At 43.5% G+C, this 15,948-nt stretch overlaps 1 protein-coding gene across 2 annotated transcripts in view; it reads left to right on the top strand.

Annotated features, from left to right (window-relative positions):
• The first annotated feature begins 421 nt into the window (after window positions 1-421).
• Window positions 422-15,948, top strand: part of LOC147228120 (serine/threonine-protein kinase N1-like) — a 47,789-nt gene continuing 32,262 nt past the window's right edge. For both annotated transcript variants that reach the window (XM_086156340.1, XM_086156341.1), the window contains exon 1: window positions 422-1,214. In XM_086156340.1, the coding sequence (XP_086012466.1) occupies window positions 1,191-1,214 (24 nt within the window). In that variant the 5' untranslated portion in view covers window positions 422-1,190. The remainder of the gene's footprint in view (window positions 1,215-15,948) is intronic.

A 15,948-nucleotide genomic window follows, 5' to 3' on the forward strand; every position in this document is an offset into this window, starting at 1 on the left:
GTCTTTTAAAGTACTTTCACCTGAACTCTGTCAATATTGGAGGATCGTGAAATGAAGTAGAAGGGGCAGCCATTCAAAACACAATGAGATGAAAATAAACCAGACAATAAAGTTAATTAAAGAGACGCACGCAACACTTTGGTATGGCGTGAGGAGGGTAGACAGTGTATTACAATACACTGTCTACCAATACAGTCCAATACAGACCTGCCTTTGGGATGTATTCGACCTGCCTTTGGCATCAACAGTTGGTTCATTACAAGTTACCGTTGACTTGACAACGATGGCGAGCACATGGTCACGTGACACATCCGGGCGCGTCCGCGTCTCAGAACTCTGACCAATGAATGCCTGGGCGGCATAGCTCTTGCGTCGGGGGCGCGCGCTGCGTGTAGCTTACAAATGTGCGCCCCGCCCGTCAGTTTTCGAAAGCGATGAGCTCTTGTTGCCCATCTGGCCTGTGTACGTATATTACCGTGCGTGTGCGCGCCATCGCGAGAAACGGCATTTTGGGGATTTTTTGGCGTGCGTGTGTTTGTGCCCCATTTTAGGGTGGCCTTAACGGGCAGATCCGCAGTCCATTGTAAGCGGGGTTGACCGCGTGAGCGGCTGTCGGGTCCAGGAGACTGACAGGCGGCTTTTTGTGTGACTTGTGATACGGACGAGAGGCCAAGGCGTGTTCACGGATGTTACCACTGGACAGACCGGAGAAAGACTTTCATTTTAGAGATATACAAGACATGACGGAGGAGCGGATTTTTCTTTCTTTTTTTTTTTTTTGGCTTTTTTAACGCCGGTCTCGGGCTGCTCAATGACAAGCTCTCAGAAGACTGATCCAGCAGCTCACCAGTTCCATTAGATACTTGTATGCAAATGGCGAGGCAGGTTTTAAAAGTCTGCGAACGTATTTATTTTTAAGCGAGAGCTAACGTTTTTTAAAGGAGGATCAATTCAGGCGCGGCCAGGCGAGCCAACAATGCGGATTACCCCTTAACTGCCTTTGTGTCAACAGGCTGTTCGTGTCAAGCGGATACCACACTCTCGCGACCAAAACACTTTTTCTTACCATCAGTCATCGTCATATATCTGTTCATATTTTCCGATGAGCGACAGGAGGCTGAATACATAGATGAACTTCTCCATGGGCACAGGTTACCAGTGAAACTAACAAAAACAGAGAAACTGGGACAATGATGGCGAACGACTCTGTCCAAGTAAGTTGATGAATGATTTGTCTCCTTAAATGTGTTTTTACGCAATGCTGTGGCACAAGTATGTAACGCCAATTTAAAGTCGTCACACTATCACCACTTTTGGCTGGTACTTTAAAGTGAAGTAATGGCTGTGTACTAATCTAGTCACATGGCCCTACTTATGGTTTGATCAAATAATTTGATTTTTTTTTCCCCTTACATTTGAGTTATTTTTGAAGAAATCACTGGCATACGCCATGAAAATTATGTAACAGATTTTTTTACTCAATCATCTGACTACTGAGCGCAGTTGACCCAACTTTTTCTTTGTGTCTGAAACCCACGGGGCTTCTAGTCTGATCTGTGGTTGTTCGATAGCTGCAGTCTGAGGAACCAGTAGCAACTCTGTTGAATTGAAGACGGATAGTTTTTCTCTGGTTAATAATATATGACCAGACATGAATGGTTTAGAAGAGGGTAGATACACAGACCATCACCCCAGGGTGGATTTATACCATGAAAGTAAGGCTGCTTGAGCTGCACTGATGCCTTGTGACATTAACTTGAGTTTGTGGAGAGAAACGACAGGTACATACAGGCACAATAATGGTGTTTGTGATGAGTTGACACACCTCATACGCAACAGTCTGAACTCCCCTGATGCATTATTTCTTCATGCAAGGATTATATCTGGGGACAGCTGCGTACCTGGCATTTCACAGGTAATCTTGCGATGACAGGGAATAAAGGTGAGATCCATATGCTGCATGCAGCTAATCTGTTAACTGAATTGAAATTCTGTGGCAGTTTGACACTTACTCCAGTGTTAAAAAGAAAGAAAACTGCTGTCCTGCAGGTTCCTTTGTCTTACCTCTTTTCCAGTTTGTTTTACAATCACACCATCTTGTTTGCTGCTGAGAAACTCAAACCAAGATAGACTGTACTAATTTTGTTTCCCAAGCAGAAGTAGCCATATGAGAGCCAGGGGCACAAGAAAATGCCCAACTGGAATAATAATGGTGTAGGGGTCAGTCAAGCAAATAAGAAGGAAAGTATTTCAAAGCTGATATCGAATCCTAAACAAACCTTAATTACCCATGGAAGACGAGATCTGTGAAACCCCTTTGTGTTTTGAAGTCACAGCGGAATGCACATAAGTTTCAAAATCCAGACGGGGAATGACAAGTTAGATAAAATACCTATATAATCCATCAGTCGAAAAACCGGTTGCCTGCTGATTTCTCCAAACATTTCCAACTCTCATCTGATCACGACGCTTTGTCTCTATAAAGACTTGCCTAATTGGCACAATTGGCTCACCTGTGCCATTTAACCCCTGGTGTGCCACAAAGGTGCGCAAGTCTGCCAGCAGGTGTCACCACCATAAAACAACAAAATAATTGCTCCTACATATTGTGAGGCAAGGTTCTTACCAAAACCTGACTAACAGAAAACATTAGGCAGTATGCATTTATGAGTCTTAAATTTTTCAGTGATCTTTATTGCAAATAGAGAGAGTTAACATGGAGCATTTATTGTTGTTATTGTTGTTTTTTGGCTCTTTTTAGAACACTACTACTGATCAGATTCCCAGTCAAAGATTAAACAGTACTTCTCTGCTTCTGGGGACAGTTAAATATAAAACTTTTCACACAGAATGTCATCTTGAACACATTAGCACAACCCCTCTCCGAAAGGATGTGGAGGATTTCATGTCATTTCTGTTCCTGAATACCTTATTTGTCACTTATTTGACTGAAGCAGTGTACCTGAGCGTTCTAATGGAAATTGAGGGTCACATTTGCATACTTTGTGTGCTCAATAATCCCAGGATTTTTCTGACAAATCAATTGCTAGACCCTCATTCCAGTTATAATATTGCTGAATGTATCTATTTTCCCCTACCATTTATTTCTCAGGCCAAGTCTCAGATCCAAGCATGTGCCTATAGAAAAATGAGCCACAGTCGTGAGCGTGAGTCACTGTGTAACTACAGGTACAGAGTTGCTTTGCCACTTCAACTGGTCCTAATTGCAGCTTTAGTGTTTTGATGTTCCCTGGCTTGATTACCAAATATGTGCATGCTTTGTGTTTGATAACTATGTGCAGTGTAGAGTTTGAAAATCTAATTTCCCTGTTGACTAGACAAGGATTCATGTACTAGACTGAAATGTGATACCAGATTAAGCTATTTTGTCCATTAATTTGTACTCGCTTTATTAATCTGTGGTTCCAGATGTACCTACCTGTTTATATTTTGTCTATCTCTCTCTCTCTCCCACTTTTTTCTCCCCAAATCACTGGAAAACCACAGCGTTTTTGTGTTTGTCCCCAGTGGTTCTATTCATTTTATTTTTTTGTCTACATGGGGTAGGTTTGGCAAAACTCAGGTGGCTAATGGACCAAAAATGATAAAGCTCAAGAAAGACAGAAAACAAAGGTGGAGATGCATGGAGCTCAGTGTTTCCCTGTAATTGTCATTGTAAAGGCAAAAAGGAGAGTAACTGCTGAGCTGAGAGCACTGGAAACCATTATTCTCTGCTTTTTCGACTGGGCTTGTACTTGTCAAAGAAGTCGAGTTCCCAAGGATTAGGCACTACACCAGACACATTTTTGCAGACCGTACCAATGATCAGAGAGATTTTGAGTTAATATCCTTCTTGTGGTTTTCTTGTTTTCGAAATAATCGAGCAGTTTGCCCATTTAGGTTTGATGGTATGATTTGAATATTCCCTTCATCACACTCATGAGTGACTGAGCGTGAGTTTAATATCAGTATGTACAGTGTCACAATGTGATAACATAATGCACGTTTTTGTTTTAACAGATTTTAATTTATAACTTTGTCTACATCTAGACCAATCATATTGGGGCAATTTTTTTTTCATTTGTGAACAGCAGTATGGCTTCATGCCTAGAAAGAGTACTACAGAGGCACTATTTGCTTTGAGAATGCTAATAGGGAAGTACAGAGAAGGCCAGAGGGAGCTGCATTGTGTTTTTGTAGACCTAGAAAAAGCATATGACAGGGTGCCAAGAGAGGAGCTCTGGTATTGTATGAGGGAGTCTGGAGTGGCAGAGAAGTATGTTAGACTGGTGCAGGACATGTAATGCTGACTGTGAGACAGTGGTGCGGTGTGCTGTAGGGGTAACAGAAAAGTTCAAGGTGGAGGTGGGACTCCATCAAGGTTCAGCTCTCAGCCCCTTCTTGTTTGCAGTGGTGATGGACAGCCTGACAGATGAGGTTAGACAGGAATCTCCAGGGACTATGATGTTTGCAGATGACATTGTGATCTGTAGTGAGAGCAGAAAACAGGTAGAGGAAAATCTAGAGGTGGAGGTATGCACTGTAAAGGAAAGGAATGAAAGTTAGTCGCAGCAAGATAGAATATATGTGTGTAAATGAGAGGAACTCAGGGGGAACAGTGAGGCTACAGGGACTGGAGATCGAGAAGTTGGAGGATTTCAGTTACTTGGGGTCAACAGTCCAGAGCAATGGAGAGTGTGGAAAAGAGGTGAAGAGATGGCTTCAAGCAGGTTGTAATCAGTGGAGAAAAGTTTCAGGGGTACTATGTGATAGAAGACTATCGCCCAGAATGAAAGGAAAGGTGTACAAGACAGAGGTGAGATCAGAGATGCAGTATGGACTAGAAACTGTTACAATGACCAAAAGGCAGGAGGCAGTGCCAGAGGTTGCAGAGATGAAGATGTTGAGGTTCTCTTTGGGAGTGACCAAGGTGGATAGGATCAGGAATGAGTCTATCAGAGGAACAGGACATTTTCGATGTTTTGGAGAGAAGGTCAGAGAAGCCAGACTGAGATGTCATGTACAGAGAAGGTATCGTGAATATATTGGTAGACGGATGCTGGAATTTGAGCTGCCTGGCAGGAGGTCTTGAAGACCAAAGAGAAGATTTGTGGACATATTGAGAGAAGATATGAAGATAGTTGGTGGGAGAAAGGAGGATACAGAGAATAGGGTTAGACGGAGAAAGTTGATTCGCTGTGGCGACCCCTGAAGGAAAAAGAGGAAAAGAGAATAAGAAGATTCTTTTGCATCAATCCTGGTTCATGCATGCAATCGCATGGTGAGACATTAGAAGAGGCAAACCTTTTTCCACAATCAACATAGGGGAATGAAATATATTGCCCGAGCAGACAAGTTGTGACACCTTATCGCTCCCATCCTTGTTATTTGTTACCTTTGTTTCTATTGTAAATATTATGATAGGAGATATAATTGTCTCTAAAAGTTTTGTGAACATACTATAGGCTATGTGACTGTAAAGAGCTGTTTGATTTAATAGAAACTTTATAAGTTTGTTCTGGGGGAGCCTGAATCATGATTTAATTTCAGTTAATTTCAATCTAGACCGGGCACTTTTACCGCTTGTTTGGCAGCTAGGGGCTAGCCCCCAACTACTGTTTGTAATGTTTGTAAATTATAGTCTTAGTTGGTTTTGTGTCTTTCTTGATTTGATCCCTCTGTTCCCCAGGGATCCTGTGTTAAACATAAGGACATCGAGATTGTTCCCTATTGTCAGGTACCTTTTTTTTTTTTTTGTCAAAGCTAAAAAACCCTGGTACAGCTGTAGTAATATTCTTAGTTTACTCCCCTCTGTCTGGTTTTACTGTCTGGTCCCACTCCCAAAAACCTTCAGAATTGGACTTGATTCATATGGTATATCTCCCTCTGCCTCCTGCCTCTTCTCCCTTGCTTTCAGTATTGGCAAATTAAAGTATAGGTAAACTCAGAGTAATGAATACATTAAAATTCATAAGCTATAATGTTAAGGGTCTTCATAACCCAATTAAGAAAAAGAAAATATTGCGCCAGCCAAGACAAGTTAACTGCCAGATAGCGTTCCTATAAGAAACACACCTATCTGATGTGGAACACGAAAAATAAGTCATAGGCAGATAAAGTGTACTATTCCTCTCACAGCTCAGAGAGAAAGAAAGATGTCTCCATACATACGCAAATTAATTTCACAAAAACCTCTTTGCTTAAAGATACAGAGTGGAGATATATCTTAGTTAATGGATTAATTGATGGGGAAGAGGTGTCACTGCAGTAAGCCAGTGCTGTATTTCAGTATTAGCTTACTGTTGATTGGGGGAGATTTTAACCGCATAATGTCCCAGCAAATTGATAGACAGCTGCCCTCTAAAGCCCCTCTACCTAGAATGAGTAAAATACTTTGATACCAAACTACAGAAGTAGGCATAGTAGACATAATAAATATCGATCCTTGTCAAATCTTATTGTGGAAGCTTGGCCTGATTTCTTCTTTTGAGGACATTTCAACCCCCATCTGAGAGCTTGTTCAGTCCAGTCTCATCCAAAATGCTTCCTCAGTTCCTGCAAGCAGCTGCATCTGATGTATACAGTAGCAGTAACAGCTGCTTGTTGCTGGAGGGAATTTTCTTGCGTTCCCGTAGATCAGTGCCAGCATGGGACTAACAGGGCAGTAACATATGACGGTGTTGGTTCCTCTTGTAATATGAGTGCGATGCAGCTGGTGTAAAACAGTTATTGATAAGACAGGGGTTAATGTACCAAGAAAGAGCTTCTTTAGCCTTGATCACAGAATGAATTGATCATGACCCAAGTGGTTATTACTTGACCTCAAAGCAGGTAGCTCAGTGCTTTAAAGAAAGGAGTAAAATTTTAGTAAAATGATTCTAAAAATGGACAGGAAAACTAAAAGGAAAATAAGTCACTTTCAGGCTCCAGTTAAAATCCCTGTCGGCAGGATTTGGATGTCTTGTAGCCATGCTGTCATGCACTGGCAATAAGTAATGGTTTTGTTGTGGTCCTAGAAACCACAACAAAGGAACCACCAATGTGTGGTCCCTGCACACTTATAGTAATTTGGTTAAGTGAAGTCACAAGAAGAACTGGAAAAACATATGACCATCAAGGCATATCACATCTGATTCTCATAAGTAATTTGTTGAAAATGCATTTATATGTTTCAGGTTTTCAGAAGGGTATGTACTTAACTATGAAAAATGATACACCTTTTTTCCCCACTGTCAACTTCTTGCTTTTTCCTCCCTGGTGAGGACATCCACTACTGTTTTGAAAAAATTAATAGGTTCTTAAAAATGGTCCAGTACAAGGACGCACACAGAAAAACAGACATTTATCTGAAAATTCCCTCCAGCTGATGAGAAAGATGATTTACATGACTGTGTGATGAATGTAGTTTGTCGCTCTATTGTGAGGGGTAAATGGAGAACAGTGTTAAATAACCTCCATCCTCCTTGCTCCTGCATACACTGGGGAGAACAAGTAACACAAGATACACTGCTGATTTTTCAGCTGGGCCCACTTGCAAAGCATATAGAAAAAACAGAAAGAAACATTGTATTTTTTCTAAGTGATTAATTTGCTTTGTGTTGCATGACTTAAGTGTTTGATACATCAGAAAAACAGAATTTAATATTTGGTACAGAAATCTTTGTTGGCAATTTCAGAGATCAGATGTTTCCTGTAGTTCATGACCAGGTTTGCACATACTGCAGCAAGGATTTTGGCCCACGGCCTCATACAGATCTTCTCCAGATCCTTCAGGTTTCAGGGCAGTCTCCCTTCAGGGCAGTCACCCTTCAAGGCTCATCTTCATCTTCAAGGCTCTTACTGAGGGAAGGAGGTTGTTGGCCAAGATCCTGCGATACATGGCCCCATCCATTCTCCCCTCAATACGGTGCAGTCGTCCTGTCCCCTTTGCAGAAAAGTGATGTTTCCACCTCCATGCTTCACGGTTGGGATGGTGTTCTTGAGGTTGTACTCATCCTTTTCCCTCCAAACATGGAGAGTAGAGTTTAGACCAAAAAAATCTATTTTTGTCTCATCAGACCACATGACCTTTTTCATTTCGTCCTCTGGATCATCCAAATGGCCATTGGCAAACTTCAGACACGCCTGGACATGTGCCGGCTTGAGCAGGAGGGACCTTGCGTGTGCTGCAAGATTTTAATCCATGACGGCGTAGTGTGTTACTAATGGTTTTCATTGAGACCGGTCCCAGCTCTCTTCAGGACCAGGTCCAGCCTTGTAGTGTTGGGCTGATCCCTCACCTTCCTCATGATCACTGATGCCCTGCAAGTGAGATTTTGCATGGAGCCCCAGACTGAGGGAGATTAACCGTCATCTTGAACTTCTTCCATTTTCTAATAATTGTGCCAACAGTTGTTGCCTTCTCACCAAGCTGCGTGTCTATTGTCCTGTAGCCCATCCCAGCCTTGTGCAGGTCTACAATTTCATCTCTGATGTCCTTACACAGCTCTCTGGTCTTGGCCATTGCGGAGAGGTTGGAGCTTGTTTGAGTGTGTGGACAGGTGTCTTTTATACAGGTGAGGAGTTCAAACTGGTGCAGTTAATACAGGTAATGAGTGGATAACAGGAGGGCTTCTTAAATAAGAACTAAAAGGTATGTGAGAGCCACAATTCTTACTGGTTGACAGGTGATCAAATACTTGTCATGCAATAAAATGCAAATTAATTACTTAAAAATCATCCAATGGTTTTTTTCTAGAATTTTGTTTTCGATTCCGTCACTCACAGTTGAGGAGTACCTATGATGATAATTACAGAACTCTGCATGCTTTGCAAGTGGGTAAAGTTGAAAAATCAGCAGTGTATCAAACACTTGTTCTCCCCACTATATGCCTGATGTCTGGGAGTAAACCTGGCTTTACAGCTTCCTCTTACATGCTTTTTCCAGTATGTTGCCACTGAAACTTTAAGTTGCCTGTACTCCCTTCCTCCCCCACCTACAGTACCTCTCCATGACTTTGTCCGTCTCTCCCACTCCATGTGCCCCCCCCCCCCCCCACACACACACACACGCACACAGACACACAATCCCCTCCCACCTGTTTTTCTGCAACTGACCGCCTCCTTCAACCTTTTTCTCATACTTCTGCTGTGGGGTTTTCCTGGCCTTTTGTCTTCCTCATGGGGAAGGGTGGTGTCCTGCTCCTCTAACCCCTTGCAGCCTCATTCCTTTCTCAGTTCGCAGAGCAAGAGAAATGCCAAAAAACAGAAATATGAGGCAAGGACAAAAAAGTGCAATTTTTTAAGTAGTACAATTTTGTCACATTGGAAATGTGAAAAATATTGTATTTGTCTTAACTAAGATAACAAATGTGTGATTTATATAATGGTAAAGTTTATAAGCTTTAGTAGGTTTCCTTTTTAAGAGTACAAATAATTATATATTTGGATGATCAATATACACCAGTTTGTTACATATAGTCATTGTTTTGTGAGGTTTACGCACCATTTTTTTCAATTCATTGACTGAATACTTCATTAATGCCTTGTGGGAAATTGTTCCCTGAATTTTGCCTGTCGTGGATGAATGAATAAAAGATGAGCAGTGGTCAGCCACTTGAGTGGTGCACAAGAAGCAGTTAGGGGTTCACTTGCCCCCTTCCCACTGTAAGACATGTTTGAAGTTCCTCAAACCTTTAAGGAACTAGACTGTTTTTTGTACTTTCAGACAGTAGAGGAATTACTGACCATGGACCTCAGTTCCTAGAACCATTTTAGTTCCTACTGTTAGATACAAAATCATTTAACAGAGATGCTCAGTGATCGATAGAACTCGTAAATAACATCAATTACCAGGTGTCCTCAAGCAGTGCACCATTTTCAAAAAGTAATTGTGAGCAGTTTTCTTACGACTTGCAAAAAAAAATGGACAGAGCCAGTAAAAAATGGACCAACGAAGAGGACCAAGCTCTTCTGACCTGCTATGCCTCAGAGGGATTTTGAGGTCTTGCAGCAGAACATACATTTGTTTGTCAACAAGAAGTACATAACAATTATCTTCCCAATTAGTTACCTAATGTGGGTAACTAACCTTTTGGAAAAATCGTCACATGCCTTTATACATATTATTTTGATGCAGAGATTATATTTAAAATGAATGTTAAAAATTGAAGGTGGCCCAGTGGTTAGCGCTTTGGAATCTCAGCACAAAGGACCCTAGTTTGATTCCAACAAGAGGACCTTTCCTTGTGGAGTTTACATGGATGTTGTGGTTTTGTTCAGGGTAGAATATTGCAGGGTATTTTTAATGCCATCTTGATATCCATCTCTATAATCTTCTCCTCCCCACTTCAATCTTCTGGACTAAACATAGCTTGAAGACCACCACTGCAAGCCTAACTTCAGATAAACTGTACCGAGATCGTTTTTTTTGCGTCATTGCATAGTTCTATAGCCAATAAAGCAACTGAAGTATTTTCTCCTAGGCAGTCACAATACGTGTATGCGTGTATGCAGGGTAGTCCAGTGGTGGTGTTGGTGATGGTAGTGGTAGTGGTGGGGTGGGGATTCACTAATAACATAGAAAATATCCATCAGGGAAACGTTAACAACTTGGAACATCTTGTTTTTCCAAGTGCACAACACTGTGGTTGTGACAGTGTAGCAGTCATCTTTGACACAGACAATCTCCTCATGCTGGTAATGAAATTTAAAAGGTTTTGTGAAGCCCTCCTCCCCTCAGCTACTGGATTTGATTTTAGCAAAGGACTTAAATGTGACCAGAACACAATTCCAATGGCCAAACCGTTAAATTCATAACTTGAATGGGAGGAAACACGTTTGTGTTTTTTTGAAACATACTGCCACTTTTCTCTACGGCTTCTGTACATAGTTTCAGTCTTTACAAAAATGTGTTGTATCAGTATGAGCTCTAAAGCTCTATCAGAATAACCTCTTCAGTTCCTTTAATTGAGCGCTATGAAAATCCATCTTTTGCTCATGTTAGTGTTTTGCATGTTGTGACTCACATGACAATTACTGGTTAGGGACACTTCCCTCAATAGATTTTATTTTCAGCTGCCACACCCATTACGGTAGCAGTAATCAGGAATAATGTCGCCCTGAGTTGGGAAATATGTTGATTCACCTCTTTTATAGCTGTAACTAGGTGTCATTTGGAATTCCCGGTTGCATTAGTGATTTCTCTAAAAATTTAACCTGACATTGGTCACATTGTATTTGACCTAAGGCAAATCACTGCAGAATTGTAATTTTAATCCATACTTTTTAGAAAGCCATATCCAATCATACGCCTTTCGCCTCTCAGGTCCTTGTTTCATCCCTCCTTCTTTCATTCCTTTCTTTCCTGCCAGGTCGGCAGTCACCACTGTAGCATGTCAGGAATGCCTCCAGATGTTTTCTTTGTATGACTCAGCTGCTCAAGCATGCAGACTTACCCAGACTTCTTGATTCATTTACTTTTTTTGTAAATGTAAACAGTGCAAAGAAGGCAGTGTTTTTGCTTATGGTGGAGGTCTCTATCTATGCTTCACACTCATTTGGGAATAGTTCGTGTCTCCTAAAATTGTCATGTGTTTTATGAGGTGTAGTAAATCTTAACTGACATCACATCAGTGATTTGCAGTTAATTGGCAATGTTGCTGGATTCTGCCTGTCTTCTTCGACGATAACACTTATCTGAAAGAAGAAAGATAAAGTAATTTCAGTGTCAGTGGTTCAGCACTGCAAGGCTGCCCTGCTATCCACACCCTCATGGCCATCACTATTATTTCTAGGCTGTTTTTTGGTGTGAGTGAGGATGATACAGGGAATAGGGTTAGATGGCGAAGGTTGATTCGCTGTGGCAACCCCTGAAGGGAAAAGCCGAAAGGAGAAGATACACAAATTCATAATCTACTGACATGGTGACCTCCCCAAAGAACCAAGCACAGTAAGTGTCTGAAATGCCAGTTTACTGAGCTCTAACTTGGGTTTTCTCAGTTTTAACGTCATTAACATATGTTCAGTAATTGATTGTGACTGAGGTCATCCAATGAACTTACACCATGTTTTTGGACTGTGGGAAGAAACCAGAGAACATGGAAAAAAAAACGACACAGAAACACAAACTCTACACAAAAAGGACTCCAGTAGGGAATGAACAAAGTACCCTCTTGCTGTGAAGTGTAAGCGCTAACCAATTATGCTACCATACCAACAAAAGAAGCAAAAATAAATAAATAAATAACACAAACACTATTCAGGACTCATAAAGTGATGGGTCTTCCATTTTGTTTTAAAGACATCACTAGAGCAGACCTGCTTCATGTCAAGGGGCAGACTGTTCCACAATGTTGTTGCACAAAAGGAAAAGGGCCTTCTCTCCTCAGCCCTCTCTCCTCCATGACACACAACCTGGGAGAGGAATGTACATCTAGGCATATGTGACTTCACAAAGTCAGATAGATAAAATGGTACAATGCCATTGATTATTTTATAGATGAGGAGCAACCCCTTAAAGTTTGCTCTCACCTGAACAGAATGTATTCTGCTTAGGTTTACTTGCTCCAGTCAGAACACAAGCTGCTGTAATTCTGGTCAGTTTTCAGGCTTTGGCTATTCTTCTTGGGCAAGGCGAATAAAAGGACTTTACAATAATTCAGTTACAATGTCACAAATGCATGGATTAAGGATCTGCAAGTCTGTATCAATGAATTACAATATGTATCGCTTGTCAATTTTGGCTCTTTCGGTTTTTGACATTTGTAAATCAAATTTTCATGTCTTATCAGGTCTGCAGGTTTCATTTCAACAGCAGCAAAGACCAGGCGTTCCCTGATCTTTGCTGCTATTGAAATGAAACCTGCAAACCTGATAATACCAATAACAAAAAAACACTCAGGTTCAGATTGTGTGGGCAGCATTCCTCCCAGTCACACCTTTCCAGGCCTCGGGGTCTCCATCCATGCAAGCGTTGAGGTCCCCCAGTATGACGAGGGAGCCCCGACAGAAGTGCTCTCTAGCAACCCCTCTTGGGTCTCCAAAAAGGATTTGTACTCTGAACTGCTGTTGCGTCCCCCAACCTGAAGGCGGAAGGAGGCTACCCTTTTGTCCACCAGGTTGAGCCCCAACATACAAGAGCCAAGTCAGGGGGGCAATCGATATGCCCAGACCTGCTCAGCGCCTCTCACTGGGGGTAACTCCATAGAGGAAAAGAGTCCAGCCCCTCCTCAAGAGGCCTGGCTCCAGAGCCAGAGACAATCGTCGAGGTGAGTCCGACCAGTGACATGAGGTTCATGCCTGGTGAGGCACTGACGTCATCCCTGTACGTCTCTTCTTCATATTTGACCGGTAAATGTGAATTTTTTTTTAGTGATTTTGAAAAAAAAATATCTAAAAACGGTGAAGCTATGTTGAAAATAACTTTATAGTACAAATCACTGAATAAATACAGTATAACCATTTAATTTATTTTTTCATTTTGCATTTTTTTTCTTTCCGTGATGACAGGTGAGGCCCGGCCTCTACTGACTGCACATCATTGAGTCTGACTATATCTAGCCTGAACCTTTTCGCCTCGTGCAGTAGCTCGGGCTCCTTCCCTGCCGGAGAGTTAATGTTCCATGTTCCGAGAGCCAGCTTCCGCAGCCACGTATCAGCCCACCAAGGTCCCCCGCTATGGCCACCAACCAGCTCATATCGCACCCAATCTCCATGGTCCCTCCAATGGGTGGTGAGCTCAAGGGAAGGGGGACCCACGTTGCCCTTTCAGGCTGAGCCAAGCCAAGCCCCATGGGTGCAGGCCTGGCCACCAGGCAATGCTCCCTCTAAGCTGCGCAATTGCGCACTGCCCGCACACTCTCAGCACACAAAGAAACCTATCCAGCGCAGTGAGCACACTGCAAATGAATTATATATATTGTGCCGGACACAAAGGGGCGTGGTCTCTCACCCCACGGTACTAACCGTCCGGGGGTGTGGTTAAGCTGGGTATATATAGATAATCACGGATGTTCAAATTCTAGTTGTATTTTGTTTGTGTTTTAAATTAAAGGATCAAACTCTTCTACGCCTCTGCCATTATTTCATCGTTGAAACACCACATTGGTGACCCTGAACTGGGCATGTCTGACTCAGATGAAGCTTGTGATGCTACCTCATCTACAGCGCCCCATCCTGCTCAGCTGGACCCAACTGTCACGGCTGTCCAGCTGCCAGAGTTTTGGCAAAGTGCCCCGGCCGCTTGGTTCCAATTTTCCAACTGTGGGGAATTTTGTTAGAGGATGCTAGGTATTTTTTGGTTGTCACTGACCAACAGACCATGAAACAGGCCATGGAGCTGTTGCGCGACCCACTGCAGCATGGCAGGTATGCTGCGTTAAGGGAGTTCCTACTCAAGAGGTACGGGCTGTACGCTACAGAGCGGGCGGACAGGCTACTTTCCATGTCCGGCTTGGCAGACGGGTCTGCTGTGGATCTTATGGAGGACATGTTGTCGCTGCTGGAAAAATACATAGGGAGACAGGTCTGCTGTGGATCTTATGGAGGACTTGTTGTTGCTGCTGAAATCCGACAACGGCGGGTTCCTTTTTCTACATGTTTTTCCGCGTCAACTACTGGCTCCTGTGCGCGTGATCCTCGTGAACCCCCGATGTTTAGGCTTGGTTTTAGGCTTGGTGGAGGAGGCTGACCCTATCTTGCTAACTTCCAGAACATTCGTTGTGTAGAGTGCGACTCCGGAGCCCTCAAGGACGGCGCATGAAGACGTGGATGCAATCGTTGTAGCTGAAGTATCTGGGCTGAGGAGACGTTGGACGGGCCTTTGTTTTTTCCACCAGCGATTCGGCAGCAGAGCACGGTGATGTGTTCCACCCTGCTTGTTCGCGAGGCTGGGAAATGGCCAAGCCAGCGCTCAGTAGCAGCTGTGGGCGCCGGCAGTCACAATCATCGGCAAGGACTCGAGGTCTGGGCTCAGGTTCCTGGTTGAATCTGGATCACAGAAGAGCCTGATTCCACCGACAAGGGAGGACATGCGGGCCAGAGGCAGCGGAGCGCTATTGAGTGCTGCGAACGGGTCCGCTATAGACACCTTTGGTTCATGGTCGTTGTCAGATTGCTTTGATGGCCACCAGTTTGAGTGGGAGTTTGTGATCGCTGCCATTATGACCCCCCTTATCGGCAGGGACTTTCTATGCGCCAACGGCCTGTTAGTGGACATCGCAAACTGCCAGCTTATTGACGTATTGTCTTTTGCCACCTATCCCTGCAAGACAGAACGGTTTGGGCCACGTGCACACGCCAATTTTTTGGTTTCAGGTGATGTTTATCCTTGGTTGTTGGCGGATTTTCCGTCGCTGACGACGCCCACATTTTCCACCGGTTCATTGAGACAGAGAGTGGAGCATTTTATCCCTACTGCGGGGCCGCTGGCTTTTGCGCGGGCAAGGCGCCTTGACGTTACCAAACAAGCGACTGCTCGGGAGGAGTTCGCTACCATGTAGCGTTTGGGGATCGTGAGGTGAGGCTGTCGAACAGTCCGTGGGTGTCACATGGTGCCCAAGGCCGACGGGTCTTGGCGTCCTTGTGGCGACTATCGCAGGTTGAACAAAATGACTATGGGCGACCGTTACCCCATTCCCCACATCCAGGATTTCTCTGGGTGGTTTGTCGGGCACCACCATCTTTTCCAAGGTTGACCGAGTGCCTGGTTATCACCAGGTACTCGTACACGCGGAGGACGTGCCCAAGACCGCTGTGATCACCCCGTTTGGTCTGTTCGAATTTCTTCGTATCCCCTTCGGGTTGAAGGGGGCCGCCCAGACCTTTCAACAGCTCATGGACTCGGTGCTGCATGATCTCCCGTTCGTTTTTATTTACCTTGACGACATTCTGGTGGCCAGCCCGTCGGCTAATATGCACCTGAAGTACTTAACTCAGGTTTTCCCCTGCCTAGCCAAGCATGGCCTCATT

The sequence above is a fragment of the Fistularia commersonii genome, chromosome 12 (assembly GCF_037954325.1).
Source record: "Fistularia commersonii isolate RoL2024-O1a breed Wild chromosome 12, RoL_Fcom_v1.0, whole genome shotgun sequence".
Lineage (NCBI taxonomy): Eukaryota > Metazoa > Chordata > Actinopteri > Syngnathiformes > Fistulariidae > Fistularia > Fistularia commersonii.